Here is a 15835-nt window from a genome sequence, read left to right as displayed (position 1 = left end):
AGAGGGCGAGAGAGAGAGACCATACTTGGGGAGGTTGGACTGCAGTGTGTTGGTGCGTTCACGAACACTGGGAACTATGGAGAAAAAAAGGGCTCATGCCGCGTTCACGTCATGTAAGTTATTTGCGTGGAGCTTTCTGTTGGTTGATTCTGATACATCCCAAGTGGGAAACCCGGGTATCATTGTGCTTTCAAGACAACTGGGAACCTGGAAAAAAAGAGGACGTCAGTGAAATTCAGGTCAGAATGTTGGAGCTGTAGAAAGATGCCAGTTTTTCTGAAGTCGGAGCAGTCCTAGGATTCCGTGTTCTGAGTTGTCTTGAACGCAACATTAGCAAGAGGGAAAGACCGAATAGAATGGGAACGTTCCAGGCCGTCTACATGACGCATATTATCATATCGTTGTCATATGGCTGGGGTTCTTGCAATGATAAACATTACTTCCGTATTTTGAGATATCTGATACAGATCTGAAATCTCTAAGATCTACATAACTGGATTCAACAATGTGGTCAATTGCGCAAGGCGTAATACAATTTAGGCTACCTGGAACGCTACTATTGTCCAATCTGTCTGCACGAGGGAATGTCGCTCTGGCTGTCATCCTTCCCTGGAGCTGTCAGTTGACAGTACAACACCGAGCCGAAAGCATCGTAGAAAAGAACACAGTTTTGATAAAACGTAGGTTTTAGATTTCTTATCTTTGGCACTGGAACGGTTGGGCCACTGTCATATTTCGAGGCTGACCAACAAACGCGTAGGAGGGAGAAAAACCAAAAGGACTGAATAGCTAGCTAGTTGCTAGTTAGCAAGCTAACGACCGTTAGCTTTGGCCAGTGCTGCCACTGCTCTGCTAAAGCGTTCGGTAGGAGTGTGCAGAACCAGTAGGCAGGCGAGCTGCGTTGGCATTTTAGTGTAGTTGGTTGGAAAAATGATTGCTACGGTTGCATTAACATTTTTCTTTTATTTCACCATTGCGGTATTAGCTTTCTAAATGTTTTGCCTGGATGCGTCCAGTCAGTAGCTTGGTTAGCCAGAGAGCAATGCTAAGTGACGACGTCGACTCAGTGAGGCTGTAGTGTCGGGGGTGAGGAGTTTGAGGAAGGAAGAGGTGACTTACAATGTTGGGGGGAAGTGTTGGGTTAATGAGCTAGTGGTGCGTTAGCTGACAGTGAAGGAAATAACGTTAATATTTTACAATACATTATCAACGACCGTCATTTCGTTAACAGCTAACTAAAAGCTAATGCAAATTAGAGAGGCTAGGTAATACAGAAAATACTGTTGTTTTCGGCTTGCTCGCAAGCTAAATGCAGAGGGAGGGTGATCATTGAGTGGCTACTCTCTCAGCTCCATTAATAACTGTCACTGACAGTGATATCCAGCCTATTTCACATAACTAAAGATGGCTACAGCGAGCAGCATTGCCGCATCTATTGCGAGCAAGACGAAGACGAAGAAGAAACACTTCGTGGCTCAGAAAGTGAAGCTTTTCCGAGCCAGTGACCCTCTGCTCAGCGTCCTTATGTGGGGAGTCAACCATTCGGTAAGTCGGTTCGTTGGTGGTGGGCAAATCGATGTTTCATGGTCCTGTAACGCTACTAATAAGTTAAACCTAAAGCTCAGCTAGCTAACAATAGTGTCATCTATGTGTCAGAATGTGGTTGACTTGGCATACTAGAGACTGGCAGGCGCAAATCAAGGTTGACTGCTCGCAGTGGTTATTGTCCTGTTAATGCAAATCAGCATCTGGTCACATTAGGCTTGATTTTGAATTGAAGTTTAACGTTTGTTGGCTTTCAATAGAGCTTTGGCAGAATTGCAATACTAACTAGGTAGCTAAGTGGGCATTCTCATGTTGTTGGGCTAGATTGTTAGCCATATGTGTAATTTCTCCAACTCCACGTATTAAGACATACCACACTGCCTGGGGTAAATGTGAATTGCTGATAGACTAATATTATGATTACTGTTTGTATTCTCAATGTGACACTAAGTAGCTTACCCTCTGTGTTTTAATGTGCTTTTACTGTGTGTGTGTGTGTGTGTGTGTGTGTGTGTGTGTGTGTGTGTGTGTGTAGGATAAGCTCTCCGAGCTCCCAGGGTCCAGTGTCATGAGAGAGCAGATATTTCCATGTCAGAGAGCTTATCATCACTCTCTGTCCCTTCCTCTGTCATTCACTGTACACAGAAGGAAGTAGCAGTCAGAGCCATGTAGTTTAACATTGGGTCACTGTCCCCATGTTACATAAAATACTAATTAGCATTTTTACTAGAATGTTGTTATTGTTTTGGAAACAACATTGAAGTTCTAAACCTCAAATGGAGTTTGCTGAATTCTTTAGCATACGTCTGTGGAAGAGTGGCTATGCAGAGAGTGAATGATCACCATATTCTGGGTATGTCAGCATTACAGTAGATTCTCTCTGCAATGCAACACTGGCAGTTTAAAATAATTGACATTTTTACTCACTGTATGCCATGTAAAAAAAATATACTAAGGAGTTTTAAATAGTGAGTAGAGGTTATTTAGTAGATGGACATGAAATGATTACTGCAGCCTAGCCAAAATAGTAAACCAGAGATTACATTAAACAGAAAAGAAGCCCAAGAATAAACCTTGGCTGTGTTACTGTAAAGGCGTCCGCATGCTTCTCAGCCGGAGCAGTTTGGTAGAGTTTGTGCATATATTATGACATTTTGTGACATTTTTGTTTGTTTTGGACTTCAGTGATTTTTCTTCCCGACTGTTCAGACTCAAATTGTTCAGGATGCAAGCCGAAGTTTGGCGCCGAAGTCTACGCCCCTTCGTCGGTGATTGGTCAACAGTAGCGATTCTTCAATAATGTCTTTGTTGCCATTCAACGAGAGATGATTCATCCTCATGCACGCTTTTTAATTGAAAGATACTGCACCAAACATCTTAGCTAGATGTAAAATTGCACAACTAAGATCTCTTCAGAAAAAAATGTCAAAATGAATGACCGATTTATTAAGTTATCTAAAATTAATTCGGACTATTTTGAGGAAGTTTATACTGGCTACAGTGTCCCAAAATGGACAAACGGTACTATTGCCACTTTTTTGTCATTTTTCCCAAAAAATTTGGGTTATTTCCAAAAATGTTTCACCTCGATTCCACCCCAATTTTGTGAGGGTAGTTAGTCTTGTCCCATCGCTGCAACTCCCATACGGACTTGGGAGAGCCGAAGTCGAGAGCCATTCGTCCTCCAAAACACGACCCTACCAAGCAGCTCTGCTTCTTGACACACTGCTAACTTAACCCGGAAGCCAGGTGCACCAATGTGTCAGAGGAAATGCTGACGACCGACGTTAGCGTGCATGTGCCCGGACGCCACAAGGAATCGCTAGAGCGCGATGGGATAAGGACATCCCAGCTGCGACACAGCCCGGGATCTAACCTGGATCTGTAGTGAAGACTCTAGCACTACGATGCAGTGCCTAACACTGCTGCGCCATTCGGAAGGCCTTTTTTCAGTTCAGATAGCTGAGTTCGGCTAGGTGCCAGCCAAACGGAAGCATGCTGACGCCTTAACAGTGAAGTGTTGGCCAGACACAGTGGTGGTCTCGCTATCTTTCTAGTGGTCCATGTGGTGGTCCTATACTGTTCCAGACAGATGTTGAGCCCCCTCACCCCCCTCAGTTGTTTTCCCTCATTCACGATGCATCAAAGGCTGGTCAGCCCAGCTCAAACTTTTATAATAAAACAGTCTCTTTTGGTGCAGGGTTACTAATGTGAATGAGAAGAGGGGACTCTCTCTTGCTCTTGCTCTCGCTCTCTCTGAACAATTAAGTTGTTTTTTTTTAAAGCGTTTTATGTTCACTTGTCTTCTTTTTTGGTCTTGTCTCCTTCGCTCCGTCTGTGCACCTTCCTATTTACACCAGAGATCTGTATATAATGACGAGATGCACATGTCTCCGCCTGAACAATGGGAGTCTTTCTCCCAAAAGCAGGAAGTCAGGAGACAAGCTTAGGTCCAAAATAAACCCATTGGGCTTATTTGCCAGAGTGAAACCTCACGTGTCGCCTCTTTCTCTGGTTTACACATGCCACTGACAACAACAAAGATGAGAGATCATGTCTTCCTCTCTGACATGCGGTTTCAACTCACTATTTGCATTTGAGGTTTGGTCCAACAGAATGGGTCATATGGACACAAACACATGGAGACATTATTTTACTGTAATAGAGGAGAAGTTGAACTTTCTACTGACACTACTAAAATGAAAGTATCAATGAACACTGAGTCTGGAAAATGAAAGCTCAGTTTGTTGTGCACGGCATTGCGGTACCAAGTACCGCTAGCAGCATTTTAGCCAAAGACTGTTATACTAGCTGTCTTGTCTGTTTTATAAACGCGCAATAAGCATAAAAACACAAAATAAGGAATTGGCAACTCGTTCTCATTCTGATAAATAAGGAAGGACACTTTATTCCAACATCTGAACAAAGTGGACAGGCTAACATGCTGTTCAAACAGTTGGAGACAGACAGCATGGTGTGTTCTTAACAATTCAACTGTTCTGCCTTGTTAGCTAGTAACAAAAAGATCCAAGTTGGCTAAACTTGACATATACAGATTAGCAGGCTACTCACTAGCATGTGGGCTTATACTTGAGAGAATATTTATATTAGACCGGTGTTCATTTTTCTATAGCCAAATGCCTGTCACAAGAAATTAGTCATTATTACTGAATGTGCATAATGTTTTTATTTTGTATTTGTTATTTAGCAGATGCTCATATCCAGAGCGACTTACAGGAGCAATTAGGGTTAAGTGCCTTGCTCAAGGCACATCAACAGCTTTTTTTTGCCGAGTTGGCTCAGGGATTCGAACCAGCAATTTTGTTTATTGAACCAACGCTCTTAACCACTAAATGGTTACATTTGTAACAAAAAAGGGCATTTTCATGAATACACTTGAAACCCAGATTAGTGATTGCAAAAAAGCAGGTTAAACTATTTTGATTAAATAATTATCTAGTGAACAGGGAAAGGAAAGGGGGATACCTCGTCTTCCGCATTTGAACCCAACCCCTCTGGGTCTTATGGTTGTGGAAGGCTTACGTTTAACTTAGGTACAACTTCACAAGCCCTGAACTTATTAGGATTATTGCTGACTGTTTGAAAATCGAGATCTCGAATCACCCCATAAATCTGAAAAAAATAATGTTTTTAGGCCATATCGCCTAGCCCTACCTGAAGGCACCACAGACTCGGGGCTCCTTAAAAAAGGGCCTGAAGAACTTGTTCTTTAGGAAGGCTTTCAATTGATTGCTGTGCTCCTTGGTGTCCTCGTCTCTTGTAGCGTCAGTTGTGTTCTTTATGTCAGTTTCCGTGTATAGTTTTTTATTTTTTATATGCACTTTGAGATTATTCTGTATAATGAAAAGCACTTTACAAATGTAATATATGAAATTATGAACCCTGTGTGTGGTTGTACTGTATTAGTAGGAGCCTTTCATGGGGGTGTAGCCTAATTCTCTCTGACTGGCTGCCTGCAATAAATCAAATCAGGACCAATTTCACACTATCATACTAATTACACCCTCAGTTACATAAGATATACACACCCCACTAACACCATTTCACGGTCTGTTCCCTATTCATATATCCATGCCTACTGTAATTTTAAAGGAAATCAGAGCCCTTTGTGACACTACTGTCATGGTTCAGGTATGCACCAATGATTAGATATTCTTTTTCTTTTTTCCTGCATATAAAAGTCTTGGGCGAGTCGCCTAAGTGTTTGAAATGCAAACATGTCTACACCGCCAAGATGGGGGGCCTCTAAAATTCAGCCGTGCCAACCACTCTCCCTGCCACGCCCACCACCTAAATAAAATCCGGACCTCACAGTCTATGATGATGTCATATGGCTGAGTCTAACTTTAAAGCTTTGTTGGTGGTATGATTTGAGTGTGTGGGGGAAAAAAACACGTGGCTAAAATGTCACATGCAGAGAAACTTGAATGGTCAATTCACCAGACATGTTTAGGGAGTAGCCAAGATAATGAGGCTATAAAGGTCGCGGATTACAACTGTATAGAAACCAGGGGACCTGGTTGGCCTTTGAACAATGGGACCACTACCTCATCAGCCTCTACTGTACATTAGCCTATTCATCATCACAGGCTGTAGACAGCATAGGCTCTATATAGACAATCACCAGTCAACATGACCTGTTTATTATTTTGATTACCTTTATTTAACTAGGCAAGTTGAACAAATTCTTATTTACAATGACGCCCTACTCCGGCCAAACCCTAACCCGGAGGTGCACCGCCCTATGGGAATCCCAATCACGGCCGGCTGTGATACAGCCTGGATTCAAACCAGGCTCTGTAGTGATGCCTCTAGCACTCTAGCACTGCAGTGCCTTAGACTGCTGTGCCACTCGGGAGCCCCATCACAATGTTAATAACTTGAATACAAGGAACCTGCCCTGCTCTTATCACTCCATGATTAACTAGATTACTCAGTAGAGGTATAAATCATATTAGCAATAGAGTATATCTGTTTTATTAGTTCCTGGCTGATATGATGTGAGTGAGGAGAAAGGTCTGTATTGGCTAGGGGAGTATGAGGGTCCTGGCAGCTAAACTAAGCTAACTAGGCTAATCCCGTGAGGCTATAAGGAAGGAACCCTTTCTGTTTCAGGGTCAGAAGCCCTACAGTAGCTGTTCTTATTAAAACATTGCTAATTTAGCAGGCTCCTCTCACCACATTCTCTCCATCTCTCTCATTACTCCCTCGTTTCCACTTCACAGCAGAGTGTTAATGAGCACACACCACTAGGGCCGAGCTATGATAGGGAACGTACACATGCACTCTATTCGCTTCTCTTCTCATGGGGCCTACTGTACACACATTGATAGCCATGCAGGGCAACGAGGGCACACGTGTGCTGCAGTTTTAATATCTACTGTCGGTGGCTTAATGTGGCAATCAGCAGTTGCTACGTCCATTTTTAGACTTAAATGAATTATATGTATGAAGACTTATAAATGCCTCATGAGCTTAGTTCAAAAGGTTACATTTCTCCAGCCCCTTCCCTCAGCTTCTTACCAAAACATGGGAGAAGCATTGTTATTGTTACAACTGCTGATCCACAGTTTAAGCTATATTCAGTTTACATCAATGTCATGTAATGTCATTGTCTCCTCAGACATGACGCATTATATTTACTTCTGTTGTATGGCAAGCTACAGTCATATGCTGCGGAAGCGTGTCTGAGAGACCACATGCACACACACAGTGCATGTGCTTGTCTGGTCCCCAGGGACTCCAGGTACTTTGAGATCCCATCTATTCTTCACCCATATTCACCACATATTAGTTGCAGGTCACTCCTGTGGCTATTAATAGAAACAGTCTCTTACGCAACACACAGACCCAGACAGTCACTGGCTCAGAGAAAGCGGGAATACTTTGATCATGTTTCGCTACTCACACACATATTTAGCAGATGTTATTGCATGTGATTTGATTTTTAATGTTCCAAGCGTTACAGCACTCCACATACATTCTCTCACTTCTGCTTGGTTACTGAGTGACTGTACATTCCTCTAGTCTTTCACTGATTTATAATGTATAATGCTACTACACGTCAAATTATCACTGAAATAGTACATGTCTACAATGTGCCCATTCGAGCCAACCTCTGTATGTATGATGATTCGCCAGAGATTTGTACAGACATTCTAGAGTGCTTCTGTCCCTGGATGGAGCACTACAGGTCCCTGTTGTACGGCTGAGCTACGTGTCAACAGTCAGTGTCTCTCTCTAAGCTAAGTCCTATATCCTCAAGGCCTTAAGACAGTAGGGATGTCTGTGAGGCTTTGGCTGTCAGACTGAGTTAGTTATCTTGCCACACGAGGAGATTAAGGATTATAGACAGAGATGTCGAGCTGCTCTCACTCATGCACTACCACCAATCACACAGCTGGAAGGACCGAGGCACAGCGGAGGCTAGCGCTTTAAAAATCACAAATTAAATGTGTGCTCAAACAACTACAGTAGAGGTGCTGCCGCAAATCAAGAAAAATTCTCTACCGAATTCTCTCCGTCCTCTCTACCATGGCCGTCTAGTGACTAACAGTTGAGTTGTCTAGTCCTGTCACTGGTTTCCCATGATACTAGAGCTGCAGTGAGCTGGTGAGTTTCCAGGAAGTGCTAGTGAGTGGATGGGTTTGATTCATGTGTCCCTGAGGAGATAAGGGTTCTGTTTAGTTGCCTGCCTTAGTGTGTGTGTGTGTGTGTGCAGAGGCAAGACGCATGCACACACAGTTCTACTGGTGGACCACATTGTCAGGCCTCTCCCCATTCCAGTCCAGTGTTCCGTCGCTAGCAGACATTACATCTGAACCCTATTCAAACCTGGGGCATAGACATCAGCTCAAACACAATCAGCAGGCTTTCTATTTCTAAATATCACCCTCACTAACTGACCAATTTAGAGCTTGTTGCAAGTCTGCAAGAAAGAGAAAGTCATTGCGACCATGAGGAGTTAAAACATAGTTATCCGTCACCCTGAGAAGTTTGAACATGCAGGCTACGCCACACTGGCCGAGAATCAAACACATACTGTCTGTGACTAAAGTGGACCACATTAGCCCACTGGGCTAAAGCCTAGGGCATTAACTCTCTGGGAGCTAATAGAAGTATTCCTGTCACAGGTGTGGTCATATTGCGCAAAAGCATTCATTTGAATTAATTCGATCTATCGCCCATCCCTATCTTCAGGTGGTCCGGGAGGGCATTTTAGATGCTGGGGGTGGTTTAAGCTGTAAGCACATTTTTGCCAAGCAGCCCAGCTTGTTTCAGGGGGTGTGGAGAAGCAGTGCCTGACTTGAGGCTGCAGGTGGGCTTATGGGGTTTAGGGAGACCGATAATTGAATTCTACACTAAACGCAGTGATGCGTGTTTCTCTTCACATGATGGTGACTGAAATGAGACTAACAGGCTGAATTGTTAACCACCACAAGGCCTGGGTTGTCTGTCTGTCTTTGAGATGTTATGGTTGGAGGGTGCAGAAGACCGATTGAACAGGATTTACCCTATTGGATTTACCCCAGTGGTGGAAATACTGCTAACTAGCCTGACTGTGCATTCTGCATCTTTTCATGTGCCTGATTTGTACACAATTGACCCGTGAAATGTGCTGGATCTCTGTGCTTAATGTCCACTAGCCTTGACTGGTGTCATCCAGGTTTAGAGCAGTATATCTCTGTTACTGCTACTAGGAGAGATGACATACCAGGTACACTTACTAAATCTGTCCCTTATAGTCAAACAAACATCAAATCAGTCACTAAGCAGTAAGCACCAACTGCTATTGTAGGCCTATGGCTGTACCATAGAAATGTCTAGCCTACAAACTCTGAGTATAGACTGGTTGTACTTGTTAAATCTACCATGCATGTAACAACATGTTATCTTGACTTAAGTACCAGTGATCTGTCAGCAGGTACACCAGCCAGCTGTCGGTCAGTCAGGGCGGTGTGTCTGTCTGTCAGAGAACGAACGGTGTGTCTGTCTGTCAGAGAACGAACGGTGTGTCTGTCTGTCTGAGAACGGTGTTATGAGAAATTAGGCTCCCTGTGCTGAGTTCCTCTCCCACTTCCTGTCCACTGGGGCCACGGAGCATGCTCACTCTGTTCCGTGGCGGAAACCCCAGACTCCGTCACCAAGGCAACAAAGAACAGGAAGTGGAACTGTGAAAGTTGGCCAGGCTGAGATAGAGAGAGTGAGAGAGAGCGTGCTGCAGAGAGATAAGAGCCATCATCAAAGGAGAAGGAGATTAAACACAACATAAACATGAGAGCTCCACTCTGCACCACTCAGCTTCACTCCAAGGTGATAAGAACAGGCCAAGGAACACAGTGACTAGAATAATAGTGTGCATCCCAAATGGCACCCTATTTGCTTTATAGTGCACTACTCTTGGACCCTGGTTTAAAGTTTACTATAAAGGGAATAGGGTGCCATTTGGAACACATCCTGTTGGGATATTCAAAACCTGGAGGTCCAGGAAATGCTGTTCTATGTGGTTTTCTTCATTCTGGGTTAAATCCTGCCTGCCTGACTGAACATATGAATGCACCATGATATAATTAGACAGAGAGACTAGTAATCCTGCTTCCTTCAGGGGAGATGTTTGTATTCTGTCACCGTCAACCCCCAGAATACATTGCTGCTGCTGCCTGCCTCTGTGCTGTCCTCCTGGAGGTTGGCCCTGTGTGTGTGTGTGTGTGTGTGTGTGAGGGGGGACTGACTGACTGACTACTTTCACAGAGGTCATGACTCATCTCCCCTCTGATGACAAGGGAGAGCATCACCTGCTTTGCATGTGTATTTGATCAGTTACAGGAATGAGAATGGAAGTGTAGGTGTGTGTGTGTAGGGGCATTGTCGTCTTTCCTGCCTTTGTAATGTGTGTGAAATAGTTTTTTTTTGTGGGGACGTCTTCTTCTGATGTACACAGGATGCTGACAGTCTCTGAGTGACGTTGTTACCTGGCACCCCACATCACTGACAGTCTCTCTCTCTCGCCTTAACATCTATCAAGTTCCTGCTCCCTCCTGAAGTCCACTAGCTTCCTTACCTTGTCTCCTTTCCTCCTGGGCCAAGCTGCAGTCTCTCTCTCTCTCTCTCTTGCATGCTCTCTTCCCGGATGTTATCACACCTCATTTGGTCTAGAGGTGGAGGAGAGTCCTGCTGAGACCATGTTCTACACCATCTGTTGTTTGGATCCTTCAGCATTAGGCGAGAGATGCAGGCATCAATCCCACATGACAGGGGCATATTGGCCCGCCACCTATTAAAACAGGATGATATGATAAGATGATACCGATACTTTTTGTCTATATTGGATTACAACATAAACACTTAGCTATTGCACTTTTTTTTTTAAATCAAGCCCTCACAGAAATGGCAGACTATAATATCGACTCTGGGCAATTCCACGGCAACAGAATTGCGCTGTGTACTACTCCCTTCACAGAACAGCGCAAACGAGCTCTAACCAGAATAGAAAGAGGAGTGGGAGGCCCCAGTGCACAACTGAGCAAGAGGACAAGTACATTAATGTCTAGTTTGAAAAACAGACGCCTCACAAGTCCTCAACTGGCAGCTTCCTTTTATAGTACCCGCAAAACACCAGTCTCAACGTCAACAGTGAGGAGGCGACTCCAGGATAATGTCCAGTGTCTGTTCTTTTGCCCATCTTAATCATTTATTTTTATTTGCCAGCCTGAGAGAGGGCTTTTTCTTTGCTACTCTGCCTCGAAGGCCAGCATCCTGGAGTCGCCTCTTCACTCCATTGCTCCAGATACTCAACTAGTCTAAAGAAGGCCAGTTTTTTTGCTTCTTTAGTCAGAACAACAGTTTTCAGCTGTGCAAACATAGTTGATAAAGGGTTTTCTAATGATCAATTAGCCATTTAAAATGATAAACTTGGATTATCTAACACAACATGCCATTGGAACACAGGAGTGATGGTGGCTGATAATGGGCCTCGGGACGTCTATGTAGATATTCCATAAAAAATCAGCTATTCTAGCTATAGTAGTCATTTACAACATTAACAATGTCTACACTGTATTTCTAATCAATATGTCATTTTAGTGGACAAAAAATGTGCTTTTCTTTTAAAATCAATGAAATTTCTGTGTGTGTATGTGCATGAGAGAGATACACATACAGATAATTATTTATTTCAGCTTTTATTTATTTATTCACATTCCCAGTGGGTCAGAAGTTTACATTCATTCAATTAGTGTTTGGTAGCATTGCCTTTAAATGGTTTAACTTGGATCAAATGTTTCGGGTAGCCTTCCACAAGCTTCCCACAATAAGTTGGGTATATTTTGGCCCATTCCTCCTGACAGAGCTGGTGTAACTGAGTCAGGTTTGTAGGCCTCTTTGCTCACACACGCTTTTTCAGTAATGCCCACAAATTTTCCATGGGATTGAGGTCATGGCTTTGTGATGGCCACTCCAATACCTTGACTTTGTTGTCCTTAAGCCATTTTGCCACAACTTTGGAAGTATACTTGTGGTCATTGTCCATTTGGAAGACCCATTTGCGACCAAGCTTTAACTTCCTGACGGATGTCTTGAGATGTTTCTTCAATATATCCACGTAATTTTCCTTCTCGTGATGCCATTTTGTGAAGTGCACCAGTCCCTCCTGCAGCAAAGCACTCCACAACATGATGCTGCCAACCACGTTCTTCACGGTTGGGATGGTGTTCTTTGGCTTGCAAGCCTCCCCCTTTTACTCCAAACATAAAGATGGCTATTATGGCCAAACAGTTCTATTTTTGTTTCATCAGACCAGAGGACATTTCTCCAAAAAGTGTGATCTTTGTCCCATGTGTAGTTGCATACTGTAGTCTGGAGGTAGACCGATTTTATGATTTTTCAATGCCGATACCGATTCTTGGAGGACCAAAAAAAGCCGATACCGATTAATCGGTTGATTTAAAAAGAATATATATGTATTTATTTGTAATAATGACAATTACAACAATACTGAATGAACACTTATTTTAACTTAATATAATACATCAATAAAATCAATTTAGCCTCAAATAAATAATGAAACATGTTCAATTTGGTTTAAATAATGCAAAAACAACGTGTTGGAGAAGAAAGTAAAAGTGCAATATGTGCCATGTAAGCTAACATTTAAGTTCCTTGCTCAGAACATGAGAACATATGAAAGCTGGTGGTTCCTTTTAACATGAGTCTTCAATATTCCCAGGTAAGAAGTTTTAGGTTGTAGTTATTATAGGAATTATAGGACTATTTCTCTCTCTACCATTTGTGTTTCATGAACCTTTGACTATTGGATGTTCTTATAGGCACTTTAGTATTGCCAGTGTAACAGTATAGCTTCCGTCCCTCTCCTCGCTCGAACCAGGAACACATCGACAACAGCCACCCTCAAAATAGCGTTACCCATGCAGAGCAAGGGGAACAACCACTCCAAGTCTCGGTGAGTGACGTTTGAAACGCTATTAGCACGCACCCCGCCAACGAGCTAGCCATTTCACATTGGTTACACCAACACACCACGTACTATAGTATTGCCAGCCTAATCTCTGGAGTTGATAGGCTTGAAGTCATAAACAGCACAATGCTTGACGCACAACGAAGAGCTGCTGGCTGAGTTGGGCTCTGGGATGGTGCAACTGTTGAGCATGTGAGCCTATGGTTGTGTGGGGGGGAAAGGGTTTAGTGTGTATGATTGTGGGGGTGTATGTGCGTATCCCACAACTGTTGTGAAGGAGTAAAAGATGTTAGGGACAAAATAGGATGATTCACAATTGTTTGCTAATATAATAATTACTTGCAAAAATGTAATTTTGGTAATGGTGAGACTGGTGAGAGGTAAAATCCTTTGCATAAATTGCCTACATTACTACAAATATTAATAGCTAATTATGGCAATTAAGAAACAGGATTTGTGTGTATATATTATTATTTTTTGAAATTTATTTTTTATTGCTATAGATAATACAAATCGAGTTGAGGGTGATGGAAATGCATTTGGTGGTTGATCTACTTCTGATCTGTAAAAGACACTGTGCTCTTTTCGAAGGATGGATTCCAGTCTTTTCAGGGCAATGGGATACGGGGGGTCAGGGGTGGCCTGCCGGGCATTGGGATGACAACCCAACTCGGGATGAGGAGGGCTTTTAGCGGGTGGAATATTGGGGACCAATTGGAGGTTTACTTAGTAGCAATGCAAATATCATGGTACAGCTATATAGACACTCAATCATCATGTTACTTTTTAATGGTATGTTTATAAACATATATTTTGATAAATAGAATTGAAAGTTGTCTCATTATGGTAAGTGGTGAAATAAGTATTATTAAAAAGTAACACAACTATAATGGCTTAGCCGATAATAAGAAAAGACGATCAGTATTTACCTGGCTAAAAGAAGGAACATAATATCTATTGTTTACAGGAAATTCATTCAACCGTTTTAGTTTCAAATTTTGTGGAAAAAGGACTACGGGCGGAAATATATTTCTCCCATGGGCAAAGAAATTCAAAAAGGGTGATGGTTTAAATTAACAGTAATTTTGATCCAAATGTGCAAATTGTCCAGACAGATCATCAAGGTAGATATATTATTTTAAATATGTTATTGGACAATAAACAGATATGGCTTATTAACCTATACAGTCCAAATAATATATATAATAATTTCTCAACTCTACAGGCAACACTAGACTATTATTATTATTATTATTAGGTGGGAGATTTTAATACGGTCTTAAATACCTCTATGGACTGCAAAGGAAATCACACTACAAACTATCACCCTCCGGCACTTAAGGAAATCATGAATGTCATGGATATATTGGAATTAGTGGATATATGGAGACTTAAATACCCTGACCTAGTGAGATCTACATGACGGAGGCTTAATCAAGCTCGTCGTCTTGACTACTTTCTTGTGCCATTCTCTCTGGCACCAAAAGTTTAAAAAGTGTTGATAGGGGACAGAATGTGGTCAGATCATCACATAATTGGCATATATATTACTCTTACAGAATTTCCACGTGAGCTAGGATATTGGTGCAATCTTCAATATAGAAATGCTACCAAAAAATGTATTGAAACTTGTTACAAATGGAGTCACGCATGATTCACTGAATGATATTTTGAGAGGAAGTAAAGTACTTTAAGAATATGTTTTCATTTCAGTCTCCTCCATCTCTACTAACTGGAACTAATTGTATGGATATTTTTCCTAATAATAATGTAAAAAGAACATCTGTACAGAAAGACTCGTGAAGGCCAAATTACAGAGGAGGAACTTCTTGGTGCAATTAAAGCCTTTAAGGCGGGGGGAAAACTCCAGGGCTGGATGGCATACCATTATTAGCATGTTTTTAATCTACCATTTACATAGGAGTGGTTATCAGACACGCAACAAGAAGATCTGGTATCATTATTACTGAAACAGGACCCAAGTGGTGTATATATAAAGGTCCAGTCCATTCAGTGTTGTGATGCAAAAAATCCTATCAAAAGCTTGGCACATAGAATGAAAGTATTGTCAGATATTATTCATCCTAATCAGACAGGTTTTTTACATGGACGATACATTGGAGATAATATAAGACAAGTACTGGAAACAATAGAATACTATGAAAAATCGGGGACACCAGGCCTTGTTTTCATAACTGATTTTGAAAAGGCTTTTGATAAAGTACGACTGGAGTTTATATATAAATGCCTAGAATATTTTGATTTTGGGGAACGTCTTATAAAATAGGTTAAAGTTATGTATAGTAACCCTAGGTGTAGAATAGTAAATAACTGCTACATCTCAGAAAGTTTGAAACTATCTAGAGGAGTAAAACAAGGTTGTCCACTATCAGCATATCAATGTATTATTGCCATCGAAGTGTAAGCTGTTAAAATTAGATCAAACAATCTTAAAGCATTAGAAATCCGTGGCTTAAAAACGAAAGTGTCATTGTACGCTGATGATTCATGTTTTCATTTAAAACCACAATTTAGAATCTCTCCACAGCCTCATAGAGGATCTAGATACTTTTGCTATCCTCTAACGATTAAAACCAAATTATGTTAAGTCTACTATATTATGTATTGGATCACAAAAAAATGCAAATTTTATATTACCGTGTAGTTTACCAATTAAACGGTCTGATGGAGATGTGGACATACTCGGTATACAAATCCCAAAAGAAAAATTCTTACTCCAAAAAATGTTTATAGAAAGTTAGCAAAAATATATAAGATCTTGCTACCATGGAAAGG

The 15835-nt window shown here is 41.8% G+C and overlaps 1 protein-coding gene across 4 annotated transcripts in view; it reads left to right on the top strand.

Moving 5' to 3' along the window:
- The first annotated feature begins 481 nt into the window (after positions 1 to 481).
- Positions 482 to 15835, top strand: part of pip4k2aa (phosphatidylinositol-5-phosphate 4-kinase, type II, alpha a) — a 35102-nt gene continuing 19748 nt past the window's right edge. For 2 of the 4 annotated variants that reach the window (XM_064949330.1, XM_064949329.1), the window contains exon 1: positions 484 to 1545. In XM_064949330.1, the coding sequence (XP_064805402.1) occupies positions 1405 to 1545 (141 nt within the window). In that variant the 5' untranslated portion in view covers positions 484 to 1404. Of the gene's footprint in view, positions 1546 to 15835 lie in introns of all 4 variants that reach the window. The other 2 variants (XM_064949332.1, XM_064949331.1) reach the window with 2 other exon arrangements.

Source organism: Oncorhynchus masou, chromosome 30 (genome assembly GCF_036934945.1).
Source record: "Oncorhynchus masou masou isolate Uvic2021 chromosome 30, UVic_Omas_1.1, whole genome shotgun sequence".
NCBI lineage: Eukaryota > Metazoa > Chordata > Actinopteri > Salmoniformes > Salmonidae > Oncorhynchus > Oncorhynchus masou.
This window is presented reverse-complemented; position numbering and strand designations above follow the sequence as displayed.